The 21,578-nt window shown below is 37.3% G+C and overlaps 3 protein-coding genes across 6 annotated transcripts in view; all 3 read right to left on the bottom strand.

Annotated features, from left to right (window-relative positions):
- The window catches only part of erbb4a (erb-b2 receptor tyrosine kinase 4a), a 132,612-nt gene extending 123,151 nt beyond the window's left edge, over positions 1 to 9,461 (bottom strand). For all 4 annotated transcript variants that reach the window (XM_057332312.1, XM_057332314.1, XM_057332313.1 and 1 more), the window contains exon 1: positions 9,128 to 9,461. In XM_057332312.1, coding sequence (XP_057188295.1) covers positions 9,128 to 9,227 — 100 coding nt within the window. In that variant the 5' untranslated portion in view covers positions 9,228 to 9,461. The remainder of the gene's footprint in view (positions 1 to 9,127) is intronic.
- Positions 9,462 to 9,773: 312 nt separating this feature from the next.
- On the bottom strand, positions 9,774 to 18,217 carry ube2f (ubiquitin-conjugating enzyme E2F (putative)). The gene is made up of 10 exons (XM_057332319.1): positions 18,003 to 18,217; positions 16,316 to 16,469; positions 15,015 to 15,044; positions 14,804 to 14,869; positions 13,860 to 13,927; positions 13,358 to 13,428; positions 13,145 to 13,202; positions 12,375 to 12,407; positions 12,213 to 12,275; positions 9,774 to 11,929 (listed from the first exon to the last, which is right to left on the bottom strand). Exons 2-10 carry the CDS (start codon positions 16,431 to 16,433, stop codon positions 11,879 to 11,881), a joined length of 558 nt encoding a protein of 185 aa, XP_057188302.1. The 5' UTR covers positions 16,434 to 16,469; positions 18,003 to 18,217; the 3' UTR covers positions 9,774 to 11,878.
- Positions 18,218 to 18,741: 524 nt separating this feature from the next.
- Positions 18,742 to 21,174, bottom strand: si:ch211-93g23.2 (uncharacterized protein LOC100005086 homolog). Its single transcript, XM_057332429.1, has 6 exons — positions 21,064 to 21,174; positions 20,173 to 20,327; positions 19,807 to 20,020; positions 19,556 to 19,659; positions 19,222 to 19,356; positions 18,742 to 18,987 (listed from the first exon to the last, which is right to left on the bottom strand). Exons 1-6 carry the CDS (start codon positions 21,172 to 21,174, stop codon positions 18,891 to 18,893), a joined length of 816 nt encoding a protein of 271 aa, XP_057188412.1. The 3' UTR covers positions 18,742 to 18,890.
- Between the last annotated feature and the right edge of the window lie 404 nt (positions 21,175 to 21,578).

The raw sequence follows: 21,578 nt of genomic DNA, 5'->3' as shown, positions 1-21,578 counted from the left end.
GTGTGTGTGTGTGTGTGTGTGTGTGTGTGTGTGTGTGTGTGTGTGTGTGTGTGTGTGTGTGTGTGTTAGGGAAACCAAGCAAATCATCTTCGTCACAGCGGCGTCTTCAATCCAACAGAGAATTTAATTACATCCTTAATTAAGCTATAATTCAGCAGCCTCCTATGTGTGTTTGTGTATTTTAAAGTCAACAATAGAGTTGATGTGCCTGCACCTATTTGTGATTACTTATCAGTGCAGTTTTCATACATCTGCGATAGAGAGATAAGGTGCACTGCACTGGGCTCTGCCACTTTCATAAAACAGCAAAAATCCAGCCGGTGAAAATGAGCAATCCGCCAGATAAGCAGCATATTGTTAATACCACCAATAATGAGCCAGCGCTTCGCCACGAGCGGGAACTGTCACACCACATAAGACTCTCTCGCCTTATTGTACGGTTTTGTTCTGCGGCTAATTCACCTGACTCATTAGGCAAATTCCTCCGAAGCTGCTTGTTATTGTGTGTTTTCCCTGCGCTTTTGTTTCGCGCCTCAAGCAATCGGCATTCTGTTATGCGCTGCACGCACACGTAAATACTGTACGCTCATGTAAATTTAAGGAAAAGACAAAAGACCAGGTAGACTATTCCTCAACTTTAGACTTCGAAATATTACTGTAGGAAAATGTCAACCTGTGGTTGTCAAACTGTAGGTTGTAACCCAAAAATTGGTCTGTTATGATTCCAAAAAAATAATCAATGCAACTAAACAAGTAATTGTGCATAGTAAGTATAACTAAATGAAAAGTTTTATCAACATTTAAAAGAGAAGGAAAATCACCATATTTTCGTGTTCTGGTCAAAGAATATTCGTTTATAGTCCAATGTTAAATCTTGCTCCTTAAGCTAGGGCTGCATAACGATTAATCGCGACTAATCGTTTGCAGAATAAAAGTTTTTGTTTACATAATATATGTTGGTGTACTGCATGTGATAATTATGTATTTATAAATACACACACATTGATGCATGATTTTAAGAAAAAATATGTTTAATATTTATATATAATATAAATTATATATATAAATATAAAACATATCAAAAGTTACATATTTCTTAATTATATACAGTACATGCATGTACGTGTATTTATATATACATAATTATCACACGCAGTACACCGACATATATTATGTAAACAAAAACGTTTATTCTGCAAACGATTAGTCGCGATTAATCATTATGCAGCCCTAAGCCAAACTAGTACAAACCACAACCACCATTGTAAATATTACTTGGAAAGTTTGATAAAGCTCAAGACCTTTAAACATTGTTAAAGCTGCAATCAGTAACTTTTTCCTCTCTATCGCCACCCCTGTTAGAAACATAAAATCGCAGGTTACTTTATGCACTCATCTTTATGTATTGAAGTCAAATTAAGTCAAACATTTTCGTTTTCCATTAAATCATACCTGAAAGCCATGAATAGGGTTAAGGTAAGGAGGCAGTTTTCGACACTGATTTTCTATGCACTTGCTCAATAACTGATTTACATTTAAATGCAAAAATACTACTCGCATGAACTGCAAGAGTTTGTTTGATCGCTCTTTACAATTCTCAAAACAAACAGTCAAACACACCGTCTCATATCGGCACACGTTAAATTCAATCCCCCTGTTCTAACTTTAATAACTCATGCAGGGATGAAAAACGATCCTTCAGGGCGAGGTGAAACAATGGCGGATCGGTAGAGGAGAAACCGAAGAAGAGAAAGCGAAAAAGACTAATTTTAGCTGTCAAGTTGAGGAGACGGGGACTATGGTGTCTGTGTGGTCGAGTTGACAGTGTACTGGTCACTTTCCCCTGGAGTCCAGTGGCACCATTGCAACTTTCACAAACCCTAGTCGGACCAATTAATCACCTTGCCTCAGAGGACATGGTCCGTTTGTGTGTGTGTGTGTGTGTGTGTGTGTGTGAGGGAGAGAGAGACACCAAATCTGTTCATCAGTATACCTCATAACTACATTTTGTAGGTTGAACATGTGGTGCTAGTCTAAGCAAGTTACCAAGGGTGTTGTGAGATGTTAGGTAAGGGTCTATGGCGATAGATGGATGGATTGATGGATGGATTTGGAGAACTTGGAGTTCTCTAAATCCATAATTTGGGAACTAAAATACTCCAAAAAACAATCTAGCTCGTTTATTTTATGTATTAAAGATTTTAATGTGCAAATGTATAACCGTTCCCAAAAAATGTTCATATACTGATGTCTCACCTGCATTATATTGGTTTGTAAAATGATTTCTTCCCCATTAAAAGACGTCCCATTTGTTATAGAAGCTTTTGCTAAATGCAAGACTGATTCAGTTCCTAATAGAGTTCCTGACATTTCCAGTAGAGAAAAAGAACTGAACGTGTCTCGTACCCTGAAAATAGCTTTAGATAGAAGCGAAGGAACAATTCTCTGTCTCTAGGTGAGATGTTGGAACGGCTGTCACCCAACTGTGACGTGATGATGGGTTTCAGCCGACAGTCTTAATGCACCTATGGACACACGCTATAATAAAAAGCTTTTCTTTGCCAGTCTTGAGACGACCAGCAAGAGGTCTTTATTTAGGATCCGAAGGAAAGCATCTACGACAAAATTTTGATTCCATGTTTGGAATATTTTCCAGTCCTGCCTTGCAATGGAAATGTCACGTTAGCGACGTTTTTCCAATGCAGAACCGAAACCTCTCTCGTGGCTGTTTTTAACCTTGTTTAACCTGAAAGAATTTCATAAAACACCTCGGTTACCCTCAGATGCGGTCTTGTGTTTGAAGGATGCAGAATAATTGGAAGAGTAGCTAGAAGGACAATATGGTCATATATTTTTAATGAGCGCTGTATGAATTCTATTATTTTGTGCGATTGATGTTTGCTCGGCACACTGGGATTTACGAGCTAACATACATAATGCGTCGCACATCTGTACCTAAACATGTGAAACAATGCGTTAGTGACCTAAAGTTAAGATTACAGCTCTCCAAGTAACAATTGATTTTATATTTAATTTATATTAATATTTTATTGTATATTAATTGTATTCAATTCAATTAAATTAAATTAAAACTTCTCAATAGTTATTGATTCTTTGTGGAGGTCTACCGGAAGTAAAGTTAGGGCCACATAACGTTTTAACAACTGTACAAACGAAGTCAGACAAACTTTAAATTGACTTCTTGAGCCTATTAATTGTCTTCACAACGCAAGCAGAACCAGTAATCTCTCATCACGATCGCCTGTTTATCAAATTCAAATTACCCACATCTGCATTTGCCTTCCTATATTGTTCTCGGCTAAGAGGCTGTCACTTTAAATTACGGTCACGCTTATCTGGAATTAGAGATATTTACCGATTGTATTGAAACCGTGATGGAGGTGTGCGTCAGCTCTCAGCTAAAAACATGAAGGTTGGTTGTGAGGGGCTCTCATTCTTAAGAAACAGCTAGCCGAGGTCAGAGTAAAGTTAGAGATGTTTTTCTGGGTTGCAGGGTGAACGCACCTCACCCACACGGCAGACCAAGGCCAAACTAACACGGGCTGCTGGTTTAGCAGTATTTAGGCTTTCCTTTTTTACCTTTTAGTCTTTTTCTCCAAACTTACTATAGGTGTCGTGATTTCAACATATTTTTCTAAGAAAACCCCACGAATGAGGGAACAAACCCCCAACATATATTGAAATAAAATGATATATGGTCACACATAATAGTTCTTTTAACTGAGGGTACTGCCTAGCAACACCGTAGCAACCATTTAGAACACCCCAACAACCATCCACAACATCTTAGCAGCCTAGCAATCTCTAGGCAACCACTTACAACACCCTAACATAAAATGATATATGGGAAGAACACTGTAACAACCATTAAGCACACCTTAGCAACCCCCTAGCAACCTTTAGACAACCACTTACAACACTTTTTAACATAAAATTCTATATAGTCACACAAAGCTCATTGTTCTTTTGCCTGACGGCAGTAAAAACTGCCTAGCAATACTTTAGCAAACATTCAGAGCACCATAGCGACACCCTAGCAACCCCTAGGCAACCACTTACAACACCCTATTACAAAACATTCTATATGGTCTTTTGCCTGATGGCAATACAAACTGCCTAGCAACACCTTAGCAACCATTCAGAACACCACAGCAACAGCCTAGTAATGCACAGACCTCTCATAATATTCTAACATAAAATAATATGCTGTCACCCAAAACTTAGGGAAAAAACTGCCTAGCAACACCTTAACAACCATTCCACATATACAGTATTAGCAAACAGCATACTTTAGGAATGCCCTGGCAACCATCCGCAGCATCCTAGCTTCACTGTAGTGAGTTTTGACATGGTGACAGGTGATGGGTCAAACTTTAAATCTGGTTAGGTGTTTTAACTGGTTCATCTGATGTTTGACGCCTGTTAAGACAATAAATGTTAACACCTGTACAAACCAACAATCATGCAATTTTAGCTTAAACCGCAATGAGAAATGCAAGGATACCCTCACACAGGATGAGTAGCAAACTAGAATTACAGCTGACCGTGAGGGAACAGAGCCAGGCAGCAGAGAAACCGTGAAGGCGGGTGAAAAGGAGCCTAAAAGATTTGAGGGGGGTGGGTATTTGGCAACCCCGTCCTACAGAAAGCACCGAAGGGCATTTGTTTTCTGAGAGGAATTACAAGTGGAAGAGAAACAAACCCTACAGCCCCTGAAAAGAAAATCCTCTCAGCTTTCCGTTGCCTTTTTGCTGCTTTTAAGAAAAGGGTGAATCGGTGGATTACGAGAAGATTTATTGGTTTACCTCTTGCCTGAGAATTGGGAAGTTGAAGACGTTGTTCTCAAGCGCCAGGGAGGAAAAATAGGATGTTCAAATAGAAGTCAACCAATTGCTTTGACTGAGTGTCGGAGCTCAACGGGAGCCCTATTGAAACTTTTCTCGCTGTTTTGCACAAACGGGCCAGGAGCCAACGTGGCACCCCGGTCGATAACTGATGAAAGAGACGTGATGTTATCTATAATGCTGCACACAGCAAACACTTCCAGTACTTTTCATATATTTCTGGAAGGTCATGGGTTCGATTCCCAAGGAACACACATACTTGAATGCGCTGTAAGCAGTGCTCGAATTGAATTGAATTATGGTCCCCCATAAGACTTTTTTTTGGTGGGGGTTAGTCTCGCAATATACAATTTATACAAAAAACACAATATGTTTGATCATAATATGCATAACTACATACCATTCAGGGCTCAACGCTAAGGATTTTTTCTACTGGCCCAGTCGGGTAAGTGATTCCGATTTTTACTGGCCCTGCCAAAATTTTCACTGGCCCCACCACAAAAAAATGGTTAAATAATATCTAGTTATTTGTTTGTTGGTTTTTGTAATCTTAATAAATAAGCGTATGATACCATAAAAACTATTAGCCTATAACTCAAAAATTTCAACTATTGTACAAAATAATAACTATTGTAGATACAAATAATCAGTGCATTTCAGGTGTTTTAGATTGGTCTAATAATAGTATTTATCAGGTACAGAAATTAAATAATGTAAATACTTTATAGTCTTCACTGTATTAATATAATATTGATTTAACCTTACTAAAGTTATAATTTAATTGAAAGTGTTTTATGTCTTCGTTCTTTGTTGTTTGATGGTCAAAACTGAGACGTTTATTATGCTGCGGCCCCTTTAAGAGAAGCACGGATCTAATAATGTAACACACGCGTTTTGTTCCCACATGCGTTTTGTTCCCGTTAGACATAATTGATTACTTTTTACAAGTATACTTAGTAATATCGGCATAATTTTTTGTCTTTATGTCAGATTAAGAGTAAGAAGACGTGAAAGAGAACTCAATTCAGTATTTTGCGTGTTGTCTGATGCGGCATTCCGCCTGCGCACGTACATTAAACAGCACGTGAGAACCGAATCCAGTCCTCTTTTGCATCTTCTTGGGGATATTTAAATAGGCAAGTCTAAAAACGTACAAATTATAAATTTCCATGACGATACAGCACTGGCCCGATCGGGATATCCCATCGTGCAGTCCTTCATGTCGAGCCCTGCTATTTATTTAAAACAACAAGCTTACATAAAAGAACAGGCTTCTTTTACTGTATTTTGGATCAAATCAATGCAGGCTTGGTGAACAGAAAGGACTTTTGAACAGTAGTGTATGTCCAACAGAATAATTCTAGCATTATTTACCAATGTAGTATTTACTATTTTCCCTAAAAACAACCTGACGATCGACACTTTGTAATAATAATGTTTGTTCCAAAAGACTTGTTTAAATGCAAGAAACTAGTTTATTAGATATTAAATATATAAATTGTGAGGACAAGACCGGCTGTTAACCTGTGTTAGTGTTGTGGGGATTTTTCAAGGATTTCAGTGCAGTTTACAGTTACGTCCAGTAGGTGGCGGCAAGGGACTGTTATGAGTGAGTGCTTTATTCAGGATATAACTATGGCTATGTCAATCATAGCTATTTCAAGAGTGAATCCCGCATTTATAAGCCAATATAATTCCCAAAACTTTGCAGCATGTATGTGGCCGTTGGTCTTAGCAGCATGAAAAACAAGTTTTATACAATTCTGAATGGATTAACTTGTATATAGCACAGAAACCGCACAACGAGCACTCCCTTTATAATGACTTAAAAGCTGTCACTCATCTTAATCGAGATCTCTAGCACCCCAGAACCAGGCCTAATAATAATTTACGCAAGGAATACAAAAGCCCCGACATGGAGTTGATAAATATAGTGGATAGATATATAGAGAGAGAAAATTACCCCTCAAAAAAAAGCTTCGTCTTCCCGACTGCGAGTGGAGGTTTATTATTAGGGGTCCCTAATGCCTTATGGGGGGTCCCGGATTCCCCCAGTCCCCCTTCAATTCGAGCACTGGCTGTAAGTTGTTTAGGATAAAAGCGTCTACTAAATGCATAAATGTACAGTACTTAGACTGTCAACGCGAGAGTCTACTGTGACATCTCTCCATTATAAATGTCTGTGTATGGCATTTTTGAGAGACAATAAAGAACCGAAAGAGAACATCTTTTTATGAATTCCAGTATTTAGTGTGTCCTTCTTTTTTGCTTTAACGAGTGTGCAAGTTTGTGTAAAACCTGATGATCCATGTTTTTCCTGAATGATTCTGAATGCTCCAGAATATATTGAAGAAGATCTTGTGCATGCGCTTTAATGGAAGTAAAAATTACGCATTTTTTATGAAGGTGCATGTCACTAATTTGCTTGTTTGTTTAGTGACCTAGAAATAGGGCAGAATTTTAAATATCCTCTCAGCATTTTGCATCCGAACCTTACTTTGTTGTTACACTTGGTCAAAATTGCATTTGGTTTTGAGACCCCACTGCATTTGAAATCTACAAAAAGTGTTATTTCTCAACTCATAAAACACTTGTGACTTCATAGACATAGAAACGCTGTGTTAAGACATTTAACGCAAATTACTGTTTTAAATCGAAATGAATAAAAGTAATTCAATAAGGGCTTCATTAGTGGATATTGTGAATACAATTATTGTCTCATACCCTAAAGTTTTACGCATATAAAAAAGATCACATCCAGACATATACTGTAAGAGCAGTGATGAGATTAATTAACATGAACTCTCAGTCCCTCAGCTCACCAGAACTCTTCCACCAGACTTAATTTGGGTTGAAGATGATTCATAATTTGATCATATTCTCAGGTCGACCGCAGTAATTTTCTATCAAACTTAAAGGTCAGATAGAAGCTCGGGTCGAAAGCGCTGCCATATGGTTCTCAACAGAGGTATGAGCCTATGCATAAATGAGAAGCCATTTAAAGGACAAGTTATGAAATCCAATTCCCTATGACACAGGACACAAAACGAGGTAAAAATAACTTAAAAACAATACGGCATCCAAATTTAAAATAAACCGAATAATAAAAAAGCAAATTTGCCACTACAATCTGTATAGCTCAGATCGTTTTGAACAAGCATATAAACAGTCCATGTGTGGAATTTTGCAGGCGCAGTAACCTTGAGGAGAAACTGCCAATGGACCATCCAGCATCATTAGTTGTGTTAAATAGATCTTTTTCAAGAGTGTGAAAATGCCCTTGGGTCTATGTGCATCCATGCCAGAAAAGTTCCAAGATACTGTACATCCTTTCCCCACTAGTGAACTCCCCACAAGGCACTTTTAAGAATTAATTATAAATTATTTTTTAAATGATGTCTAAGTGTGTTAAACACATTTGGATCATTTTATATACAGTATAATATAAAAACCTTCAACGATGATCAAATTTGTATTTTAGAAAGTAACATTAAAAAGTACTATTTTTAAACAATATATTTTAAAGGGTGTTGGTATGTTTTTTTTAGGAATAATTACTTTGAATAACCCAGCCAGCATCTCTCACAGAATGAAAAATAATTAGATGAATAAATAATGCTTTGATTCATTATGGTTCAGAGCGCTTCCGCAGTCATTATGCATGATAAAGAAGGATGCGTAAAAACGCACGGCTCCGCGCTTCAGCTGGTACGCCGTTTTTCGGTTGACTGCCACCATCGTGTGGAGAGGGCGAGATGCAACTTACTCTGCGTGCTCGCACTTCAAACAACAAGTCAGTCAAGAAACAAGCTCATTTCAAACGAGAAAAGACTTAAATATCTGCGTTTGTAGATATTGGCGTGCGTAAATGCGCAATGCTGTTGCAAACACTTATTCCGAACCACTCGTGGTTTTCTAATGTCAATCTTGCTTGATTCACACGTTATGACACTGACAGCTGTAGACGAATGAGGACCCATAGTCATACATCATAAAAAATACAGCAACACCACAAATAGCGCAGGTCCCAGCTACAGGAAAGAATGGATGCCATTTGGACACTAGAGTTGGTTATAGTTAGAACTTGCTTTACCTGCAGGTGTGACCTGACGTTACCTGTGACTTTACAGACTGGGTAATGTTGAACGCATTGAGATACAGTCATTTATTCAATTACAAGCATTGCCAGAAAACATATTGATCCAGTTAATGCGATATAAAGGATGGATAAGCACTTTTACGCACGGGAGTTGCACGCTCACCTGACTGCGAAGCGCACTGGGGAATAAGGACAGCGGTGAGGATAAGGAAGATGAGTACGAGAGATCGCATCTTGGTCAGATGAAGAGGCTGAATATCCATTTCTTCACATGTCCAAGCGATTGTCCCCTTGGCGAGATGTCAAACGTCCGCCTTTGCGCAACTGTTCACGTTGGGCGCATGGTCTGAAGTTGAACCTCGGTTTATTTCTACAAACAAAATTGGTTCTGTTGATAAAATGACAAAGGTAAAGAAGAGTTATTCCTGGTCTAAATGTGACTGTGTTGGGACAGTCATTACTCTACGCTGAATTCAAGACCGAGTTACGGTCTCCGTGCTCGGGCACGCGCCTTGATCGGTTGAACACCTCCTACTTTCGTGGTGATTGGGCAGAAAAGTGAATTAATAAAGGGAAACCGCGCCCCCAAACACAGATAAGATGTTGTTTTATATATTCTTTTGAGGAATTTCGTGCGTCTATGTTTCTAATATACTTTTATAAGTCAAATTTAATTACATCAAATCATTTGAACAACTTTAAATTTACTATAATTACAAATATATCGTTTTTCTAACAAAATGGTACTTACCCACGCCTTTTGGACCTGGCAGCATGGTAAAACATAATTTTGTTGGACATACTAATATATATACATATATAATTAAAGTGGTATTTATTTAAATGCTTTAAAGTAGAATGTCATGCAGTACCATAATATTGGCAGCTGATACCATCACTATATCATGATATTGTCACGATACATCTACTATTAATACACAGTCCCCTAAACTCCATCTTTGGATGCGTCCTTTCCATTGTTGTAATGCATAACTCCTGATAAAACTGCTTTGCAGCAATATGTATTGTGACAATCCCAACAATTCCATTTGATGTCTTGTAATAAAATAAAAAATAATTAATCTATACAATAAAGTGCACTATTAACATGCAAGAGACTAAAATGCAGAACCATTTCTTAAACAATAGCACCATCTAGTGTGAAGATGAAGGCAAGTCTTACAACTTGGACAGCATTTTGGCCATTACAGGATGCCTTTTGTCCAATCATATTAGTGGAATGAAACAATTGCAGTATAAAACAAAATATCAAAGCAGGAGTTTTCTCAGCAGGAGAAAAAAACAACTTTTCAAAACACTTTTCTTAGCCATCTTTGGATTTACTATCAACATACTAGTGCCTACGTTTCAATGAATCTGATAAATCCCCCTCTGGTTACTATACAAAAATGTCAACTCTTTGCACATTCCATGTAATACGCATCCTAAAATACATTTTTCAGCACTGTCCGACTATTACAATTATTGTCTAGGTAGGCAGCTCACCAGGTTTTAAGACAGCTAACGCTTCCAAATACAATTAGTCCAAAACCTCCATATTGGTAGAATTTGTCTTTAATATACTTTACAAATGGATATACAGCTCTAAAGAGAAAAAATAAAATAAAGTAAATCCTGCTTGTGGCTGAGCGGTTGAGCGGCCCACTGCATGCTACCAAATCAGACACATATTCATACCACACACACTCTCCCTGCCACACAAACACAACACAAGCACACGGCGACATGTATACATGCACACATGGATAAAGCTAAATGTTTATACACCGATGAAACTGCATACAAGAGCAAAGGTGAATCTCACGAAACCGGTCGAGAACACGTCCAGGTGAACTCTAAAATCAAAAGGACAGAAATTGTATTTTGCATAAAGAATGTCTTTTGCATTATGGTGTTATTTCCACGACAATTAAGCTACATTTACACCGTCTGTTACCATAATGGGGAAAATGTTTTATATCACTGTGACATAAGGAAAAAGTTCTGCTTTTAAAGTATACAGATGGTAAAAAAAATATTTTTTTTACTCTAATAAAGCAACGGTAAAGACCATCCGAGTTGCCAAAGAGCGCTTAACTGTCATTAAAATACCACCAATGCAAAAAACACACTAGTTTCATTTTCTTTATACAAAATTATTCTTTTTTGATTCAGTTTAAAACAAATGCCCTGAACACATTTTCATGCGATTCACCCACAAACGACTCACAGACCCGAACTAAAACAGATGCATTAGTCATTCACAGGCACCCACAGATAATCCGATTTTTGTTCGTGCGCGCGTGTGATACCGAGTAGTCTGATAACTGCTGTGATTTTACACGAGGGCGGGTGCTGAGTTACGAGAAATGGCTTTACACAATCCGCACGTAAATCAACCGGCGAGGAGCGAATTCTGCCAGACATCAGTGCTATGAGCTCCTCCCCCGGCGTGAATGAGCCAATGAACTTTGGGATCTCTATGACATCACTTGCGAACAAATACATTTCAGTGTTTGTCAAGTTGAACGAAGCAGACGGCAGAAATTGGCTTAAATCAAACGTCCAGTTTTATGTGGCAAGAACACAGAGGCACTAGCATCGGAGGCGACATCAGAGAGGTTCAACATCCTCATTTGCATCATCAGTCTTTTCAACTTTCTTTTCTCTTTGTGGGGGGATGTAAAAGCAACCTTGATTGAAAATATCCTGCAGGAGTATCCCACAACCTCCCTCCCTCCCCCCGAATCCTGATTTGTCATTCCGTACACGTAATAGTTTTCTTCTTTCCCCAAGTTACATTAAAAGTTTGAGATTTAGTCTCTTCTGCAGTAAGGATGCACGGGGTCTGTGCACATCTGCATCTGCACGAGTCGCATGCACGTGAGAGAGGTCTGCATGGCAAACAGAGACATCATCTTGCATAGTTTTTGATGAAGTCCTGAACTTTGTTCCTGAAGTCCTCCTAAAACGGCAAAGAACAGCCCATTTGGTTTGAACTAACAATTTATCTACAAATGAGAGTGAAACAGAGAGAGAACTTTATTTTACAGTACGTGTACCTATAGTGTACTTACCTAAGTAAGTACTGTGTAATTTAAAGCAACTACATGGGATAAGGTTAGATTTGGGGTAGGTGCGGGTTTAGCACCTAGTTATAATATTTACTATAATAAGTACACAGTATGTACATGGGAAACAGGACTGTAAAATAAAGTGCAACCGAGAAATTTGCTGTAAACATATACCTTATCCCGCAGATGATGCTCTGCTGCATCTATATTCAGTGGATCATCGAAGTTAAGAAGATCCTGTGAAAGAAACAACTGACGTCTCACAGCATTCAAAGATGACGAGTATTCAAAATAAACCCTACATAAAAATCCATCATCTTTCAAGGATGTACTTACAGTGAAGAGTGAATTCAATCCCCATACAACATCCTAATGCAAAAAGAGTCAAATAAAGATCAATCGATTTATACACAAACACATCCTACAAATTTAAACTATAATATTACATGGAATACTGGATTCTTTTTTGTTATTGAAGATGGGATTTTCCAGTAACTTCTTGGAATACATAATCAACCCAGAGATATTAATTTCCTCATATTCTGGGGCACTTTTGACTACCATTGTAGCAATCAATGGTGGCCAAGACCTGTTTGGTTACAAGCATTCTTCCAAATATCTTCCTCTCTGTTGAACAGAACGAAGAAATGTATACAGATTTGGAACAACTCGAGGATGAGTAAATGATGACAGAATTTTCATTGTTGGGGGAACTGTCCCTTTAAAAAAATCTTGTAAATGTTATAAATTAGTAATAAATTATAAATGAGTACACAGCACACCTAGTGGACAAAAATGATAATGTTGCCCAAAGGTCTTGGTAATACATGGTTGTGATACATCAAAAACAATTCAATGTAATAATCGTAACATTTTCTGTTTCTCGTAACCTTCAACGCAAATGTTAATCGGATTACAGGAAACATTTCTCAGCCTGGTCAATATACATCAGTCTATCACAACACTTAAGGCTGAAATTCTCAGCAGAACATTTTGAACCAAAGCATTGTGCAGAGAAAAACAAAAGATGAATTATTTCAATACAATCCTCGCCCTGCAAGCACTGGTATTATTTTTCCACAAAGTGCTGCAACAAAAGGAATTACCTTTAATGTACGCGTCGGCGCCCATCCAGTGCCATCAATTGAATGTTCTCGCAATAAACTGCAGAGAGAGAAATGCGTGTGATTTCAGCTCGTTTATTTTGTAGCCAAGCGTTACACCTACCTAAATCTAAAAAACAGCAGAACGGTTTTGTACAACGGTACAATTCTGCTACCCGTCAGAATAAAGCATGAAGGAAAAGACGCAGCACGTACCTTAGACAGATCTCGCCGGTTTCTGCGATGTTTGGGTGCCATATTCTAGTTAAGCACTTGACTTTGGGAGGCTGTGAAAAACAGTAAATGGCATGTCTGTATCACGTCTCAGCTCTAGTCTTCTAGAAAAGTCTTTAGAATTTACAATGAGGAATTGCATACGTTTGTACATCATCACTGTGGATTGCAGCAATGCCTTCTGTGTTTGTAATACATGTGCGTTTTTCTCTAAACGCGAATGCTGGGGTCAAGGTCCATGTATGAATTTCTGCACAGCCTTGGGGTCCTCGTGGGTCTTCTGAGGTCACGGCTCGGCCCGATTACGTGTGTGTGTGCGTGCATTCGCCATTTCATTAAATTCAGACGCGGTAAAGAGTGAGTAATGCCGTAAACATCTATTTAACGGCCTCGCTTGCAAATGGACTACTAAAATCATCGTTGCACTGCGAGTGAGTTAGTGTGGCATTTCCTCATTACTTCACGATGTGTCACGGGCCCTTACCACCATATTATAAGCTTCAGGGACTTCGATCTCGAACTGGAACTTTCCGCCAAGGTAATAGCCTTCATCTGTTGAGAGGTTTTAAAGAAATAAAAGGTTACGTTTTGCATCTCATGGGTAATAAAAAGAGTGCTATTACAATTCTGGCCAACACCAATAATTATTTTCATGTTAGGTAAAAAATCGATAAATGTGTTATTAAGGCGTTTACATTTATGCATGTGGCAATAAAATGTATACTACTTAGTCATAAAAAACGATGAGAACACAAACTAAAATGAATGTTTTTTTTTGTCTAATTCAAAACACTACTATAATGTACAGGATGAAAAGTGGAAAACTATTAATAAGAGATATGCTAAAGAAAAGAAAATAAAGAATAGAGGATCATTTTTTATGAGAAAAGTGCATTTTAGGAAATTGTGCGTGTTATGATCTTGAATAGCTATAAAGATAACTGTACCAAAAAATATATGATCTTTCACACCAACCGACAATAATGCAATGTTTATTCTGGGCTTGTGCAATTTTCACATTTCTATTTCCGGTGAATTCGAATTCATTTGATAGGCTGTCAATGTTTTATCATTCATCAGCTGCAAAATAATAACTTTGCAAATGATATCAACGATAGCGTTCCTCTGTTTCGTTATTATTACTGTATAGTTGTGAACTGTTATTGTCTTAAATTTTCTAAATAGCTTTATTTAGTGAACAGGACATAAAGGTTGAAGTTAGCGCTAGATAACAGCAAAATTAATCAAAATTCAAACATTTTTTAAATTACAACGCAGATCACTGTATACATTATACATTGTATTGCAGAATCTTCAGCTGAAATATCATCATCGCTGCACAATTTTTACCATTGTACAGCCCATCTAGGTCACGTGTGTTTGCACACTATTACAACCGAATCTTTTTTTACCAGAGGATAGAATCACCTGGGGAAATGGCCAAGTGGAAGTGATGGAGCTTATTCTCATCTGGAAAAGTCACTTTACAGGTGTCTGCGAAAAGGATGAGAATGGATTATGAGAACTGGTATTCACAAAAGTACAGCTTTGTGTATCATTTTACGTACGATTTAAGAAAGAAACATCAATTAAAAATCTTTATTAACATGTACGAAAGAAATGACCTGGGTCTACTTACTCGGAAGGTTGGACTCCAGTTCAGCGACCTCTGCAAACACAAATCAAGTTGTGAGAGATGAGACCAGGTAACAATGTAAAACCAGTAAAACCAACAAACCAACACATGAACAGTTCTTTGCTCTCTATCAGTGCGTATAAGACAAATGCATACTTTTTTCTGATGTACTTATTTGTTACTGGGAATCTGCACTTGGAATGTGTTGCCAACGTAATCTTGATCTTTGAAACACAGATATGAGTGACAGCTAGATGCAGCTATATACGGCCACCTGCATTCCTACAATACCATCTGTAAATGTTCAGCTGGGCTGGATCCAATAACCTCACTGACACAGGAACCAGCCTGAGATTTTGACTGTGGATGGGAACTGCTGGTAATGGCACGCAGACTCCTCCTCTCACTCGGTTATAAATAGAGCTCTCCTGATCTGGCCTGCACCACATGCCTACACCAGCATTACTGGCACAACAACAGCAAGCGGAGCACAGTTGCCATACGCACAACTCTACTCTCATCGGGATTCACACCTGTTCAAGCACAAATCATCACAGAAAAACTACAGACACACAGCAGAGTCTATCAAGGCTGATGCATCACATTCATATATTCTTTTCGCATATTCTTTTTTATTTGTATGCGTGTTCATACCCATGACCTTTGAGCTGCTCTACGCAATGCCCTACCAACTGTGACGTTCATTTTGTCGTCAGTTATAGGTGATACTCAGCCCTGACACACAAAAAGAAAAGGGTGTGCATATTTGCTCACAAATAGCTGCATTTGGAGTTCATTGTTTTGACAAAATATGCTGACAATACATGTGTAACAGAACTCACTGATGCATTTTAACGTCCCTACTAATGATCACAAAAACTGACTTGCAGGAATGTTCAAATAATCACAATATCCAAACAAATGAACTGACCAGAAAGAGCAAACCGTAATAGCTTTATCTGGACCGGTACAAATTTCAACCTCAAAACATCAAATGGCGTCTGCAACCCGATTTATTTGCGCAACATGACATTCAAGAAGCAACACAGTAGGCCCGGATTTGATCCATTATTGGGTTATTATTAAAAAGGCTTCGTATATGACAGGCGATTGAAGCAATATAATTCTTAAGAATAACATGACAATATAACCAAGGGTTTGTATGTAAATACCTCAACCTTGACTTCAATCTGCTTTTTATTTTCTGTTCATTCTAATTTCCAAATTTCCAGCTAATGCAATGCTCTATATAGTGAGCTACAATAACAGCAATATTAAAGGAATTTCCATCCTTGCATTTGTACCTTTGATAAGCAGTCTGTCCCTGATGGACACTCTGTGAGAGGCATCGTTGGATCCTGCAAGGGTCCGGCCGGCCCTGACCCCCTCCTCCCCCTTCAGCTTACTGGCTAACGTCAACATACCAGCAGACCAACATACACACTCACACACACACACCTGTGAGAAAACACAAAGACGGTGAACATACACACACACTTATCAGCAATACAAGTAACCAGTGTAAAAGTGTAAAAAATAGCTTTTTTATAAATGTAGCCTACAAAAGTAGCCAAATGTAGAAAGTGTAAACGCAACATTCATATTTAGTAGAGTTACTGTTACTATTTTAAAATCACAATAAATGAATATGATCATTTATCTTTCAGTTTCAGAATCTTTCTAGCAATATTTTGTGGTTAAAAATTTCCCTTTTTTTCCAAAGAAATCCAATGATTTTGAATAGGCAGGATATCTAAGCCCTCCCTCCCGTATCTTGTGGGTATTATTGCTACAAAGCACGTTTTCTCTCAAAAATTGTGCTTTTTGTCACAACCATGATCTTTATTTCCCTTTATGAAATAGAAATCTGGGGCATAGTCTGATATTTTTCTGGTTTTATCAACAGGGATTTAGGAAAATATAGACAGATGCTTCAATAACCTGGTAATAAATACATTTTCTGAGAGTTTGCACTTTTAAGTTTAAATGAAAATGTCACATCCATAATGCTGATATTGCCAAAGATTGAAATGTATTAAATATATATCAAGGAAATAATCATAGAATTAACCTACTATTCTTTTACTTTTAATAGTAAAGCAGTTTGTGTAATGTCACATTTTATTAAATTTGAAGTGACCAAATTATGTTTACATTAGATAAAGATGGTACTTTTTAAATGAGTATATTAACACTTTTTCTTTTAGTTTTATCCAACAGGTTCCTTTAAAACTTTGTTTTGTATTGTATGAAAAAACCTTTTTTTTTACTCCAAATACCACGTAAGCATTTATATAGACCTCGCATCACTCATATTTTGAAAAACTGCCATAATCAATTCACCAAAAAAAAGGTAATTTAGGGATTCAAATACAGTAATGTTAGACTATATTTACAGTAATCTGTTTAACCTTAAGAACGAAATATATAACATTACGTTTACCATAGCATGACAATGTTTTTGGGGATAGGGTGGCATGAATACTATGGGTTCTTAGTACATTTAACTAGTATTACTGTATTTCTTAGACTTCAACTATGACAGTATCATTTTTACAATGATAATACCATGTTTTTGGACTTTATGAAAAACATCATCATGTCCATGTAACGTTACCAAAGCAAAGGCAAGAAATATTCTTGAAGGCAGCTTGAAGTTTCATGCACATATTTGTTACCATCACATTACCATGGTACAGGTACAATTTACTGTAAGAGTATATTACGATTATATTAAAGCCTACGCAACATTAGAGAACAAAACAATCCCAACTTTAATAGTTTTGAGTTACCGGTTTGATTTGAGCTGCTAGTGTGCTAACACGAATTTTAGCATCTTTATGTTGACTCATAATACACTGCGCTTTATTTATGACAAGATTCATATGAATGGCTTGTTAATATTGAAATACAGAAGTTGTACGATCTTTACGTTCGTAATAAAACTCAAAATATGTCAAATAAGTAGACAGTGGTCGACACAGCACTTACCCGCCGCTGTCAGAGTAAATAAACTGACCAGCTCACATGATAGTCGGTTCCTCCTCCATAAATGAATTTCACACTTTTCCCAACAATCAACGTCTATAATAATAAAGTTTAATGTTGTAAACAGAAATATAAATGAGTGAATGCTGCGCAGATTACTTTGCTGTGACTTCAATCATTTCCGCTACTGGAGCGATTTAGAAACCGGAAGTAGTCGCGTTCATCTAATCATTGTCACGACCGGAATCAAAGGTCACCGTAAAAGGTTCCGCTCGTCATGCACTTGAGTACTAAACCTAAGGAGAATTTGTGACTTTTTTATTCGAAAATATGATTTTTGTGCGTGTCGAATTATTTTATGGATGCTTTAAACATAAAATAAATAAAGATTAGATGTTTATGTAGGTTTTCAAAATATCCAAAACTGCAGCTCAGGTTTTGTTTGTGTCGTTGTGCTACAGTAACATTGCGTATGTTTAAAATAACATATAAGCAGATCGATTTTTATTTTTTTACTATTTAACATGTATGCATTTGGTAAACACTTTTATCAAAAGCAACTAACTGTACATTCAGATTAGATTTCCTGTGTATGGTTATGTGACTTGTTTTATGTGGTTATGTGACTTAACACATCCAGTATAATAAAAATATTTTCTATGTACAGTGACATATGGTACAGTATATGTGACTAAATCTGCATTCAAGTTTACAAAACACATTACACTGCTGTTTTCGTACATTATTTACTTAACACTGTAAATAAAAACAAGACATGACATTTATCAAAAAAGTACATTTCAATCTGCATTTAAGTCACACACCAAACCCTTAACATAGAAACATTTTCAAAACGTCCAAGGCAAAACTGTTTTCTGTTCGAATACAATTCTAGGATGTCTCTGGTTTAGAGGCAAATAAATAGAAGTATTTCACCACAACCGTCACGTCTGTGTCAGTAGACGAAGCCCCCATTTCTTTCAACAATCTAAATAAAAACAAAACATGTACTGGTTTATATGTAGCTGTTATTGTGCATAGTGCAACATAATGAGTACACAATATACACAATTTCCTTATTATCAGATTTACAAGAACAATTAAATTAGAAGAATAACATGTAAACTGTATACAAATACAGTACATATACAGGATGTTTTTTCAGACAGAATGCATTTTAGGATACAGTATTATTCACATAATATAATGTTTAAAGACTGGCCTTTCTGTTATGTTCTTAGACAGGCTCTTGGCTTCAGGATCCTTCTCCAGAAAACCTTGATAGGTCGAGAACGATTCAACCAAACCAATGAACCTGGACAGTGGCATAAGTATTGGACTCCTTAAACATTCATGCCTGTTAAAAAATCAAATAGTCGTTAAAAAGCGAATATAGCATATTTCATTATTCCTTGAGTTTTCATAAAAATGCATTTTATAGGCACCATGCATTTAACAACACACCATCTATGACACGCTGACGTGATGAGAAAATGTTATAATGTTAGGCTACGTGAACCCTTGCTAAAGCTCAGTGTAATAAAACGCACACTTACCACTCTTTATCTCTGTATGAAACAGAGTCATAAATATTCTTGTAGACTTGCAAAGAACTGGATCCAATGTAAGCTTTCCGATAAGGGTGCAGGGCTGTATAGAGCTGAATTATAAACAACAATTTACAAATGAACTGAAATAACCTCAATAAGAAGATGAATCGATCTGAAACCTCGTCATTATTAATATGTTTATTATAGATGACGTGGTTTGTATCACATCTGAAACATTTAGATTAGTGTGTTTTAACCTCATGGCAGATTTCATTCAGTTTAGGGGTTTTGTCTCCATATTCCAGCTCAAAATCCATAGTGTAGCTAAGGAGAGCTAGACAGCCCCCTGGCCTCAAAATTCTGTCTGCCTCTCGGAGAAAACGTGGATGGTCAAACCAGTGAGCGGCTGAAAAAGATGTAACCAAGTCGGCTGATTCATCCTCAAAGGGAAGATCCTCTGCAGGACTCTCTCTAATGGAAAAACAGATACAGATTTACACTGTTAGTGAGCCTCACACACTTTTCTTTTAAATCAAGACAGTTTTGAATGATATCACACATGCCAATGTATTATTTATATTTTAGTAAAGTAAATATTATTGGAAGAGTAATGAGTTTTATACCTGTAACACACATTTGGAGCATGTTCTTCACCATCAGCAATCTCAAGTTGAGCTCGACTGATATCTATCCCAACCACTGTGAGAAAATAAGGTGCCAACAGCTCCGTACCCTGTCCTGATCCACATCCCACATCAACGGCTAGATCCAGCTGATCCTGTATCCGTTCACAACAAGAAAAACAGGTTGTTTGTGTCGGTCGTCTACATATGTTATAAAATTACATGGTAAGCAGATGTTGAAAGAAATTTAGATCGCTTTTTGCACTTTACAGACTCTTTTATCCTAAGCAACTTGGTTCATACATGTGTTTTCCTGGGATTCAAACACGTGAACTTTGCACCCAAACCTAAGTGAACTACAGCAACACGTATGATTTTAATACTGTGTGATAATGTAGTAAATGAAAACTGGTATAGCCTAATGTCAAAAACTTTTTAGAAAACATGTTTATCGTCAAAACATAAACCCAGAAAAACGTTGGAAAAACAGGTATGCAAAAGGTGTGTAGCAATAATAGACTTGTTTACACATCAACAATAATGTACAGTGACATAGGCCGACAGTATCACAAAATCCAGCTAAAAGGCACACATGTCACGTCTTTTGTTCGTTATTTTCAATGTAGACACGCGGCATGCGCGCGCACATAGGGAGCGATGCCGCGCATCGAGATGGAAATATTTCAACTTTTTGGAGGCTCGCGTCTTCCGCGCGGTTTTAGACGCGAAATGTGAATCACCCCTAACACTATTTTCAATAATTTACGTAAAACTAGCAAATTAAAAACAAAACCTTGTTTTCAAGTGTGCATTTACATTGAATGCTGAGTCATTCTGACTGAACCCTTTCCAAACACTTATACAAAAACGCACAGAAATATCATAGCCTACTCTTTTTCGCAGGAAGTTCAACACTTCATCTATGAGCTGCTGAGGAGGAGAGACCCGGTAGCAACGGTAAGATTTAGCATGTTGTTTCTCTTCAAAGTGCCTCTGTGCCATTTTCCTCTTGAAGAATTGGGGGGGTCAGATCTTACAGAGGAACCTGTCAGCAGTTTGCCCATAAAGTTATTTAATAATATAGCCGTGTGACGTTTGCCTTGTACTTCCCTGGACAATCTGGAGCGCTTTTAATGCTTGTTTGCTTTTAGGTCAATAGCTTGCTAGTGACAATTCCATTTTGCAAGACGTAGACAACACTGGTTTAGAAGCACTTCCTTTTTAAGTTTTTGTTTTAATAACTTTACTGTTTTTTTTATTCAAATATAAATGTTACAGTCAAGGGGGTACATTATGCAAATACATATCACAATATCACAATCAAAGCAGTATCAAAAGAAAAAAAAAGTTAAATAAACACATTGAAATGTTTGCAAATAGAAATACTTTTAACAGCTTTCTTATTT

This window comes from Triplophysa rosa, linkage group LG4 (genome assembly GCF_024868665.1).
Source record: "Triplophysa rosa linkage group LG4, Trosa_1v2, whole genome shotgun sequence".
NCBI classification, from domain to species: domain Eukaryota; kingdom Metazoa; phylum Chordata; class Actinopteri; order Cypriniformes; family Nemacheilidae; genus Triplophysa; species Triplophysa rosa.
This window is presented reverse-complemented; position numbering and strand designations above follow the sequence as displayed.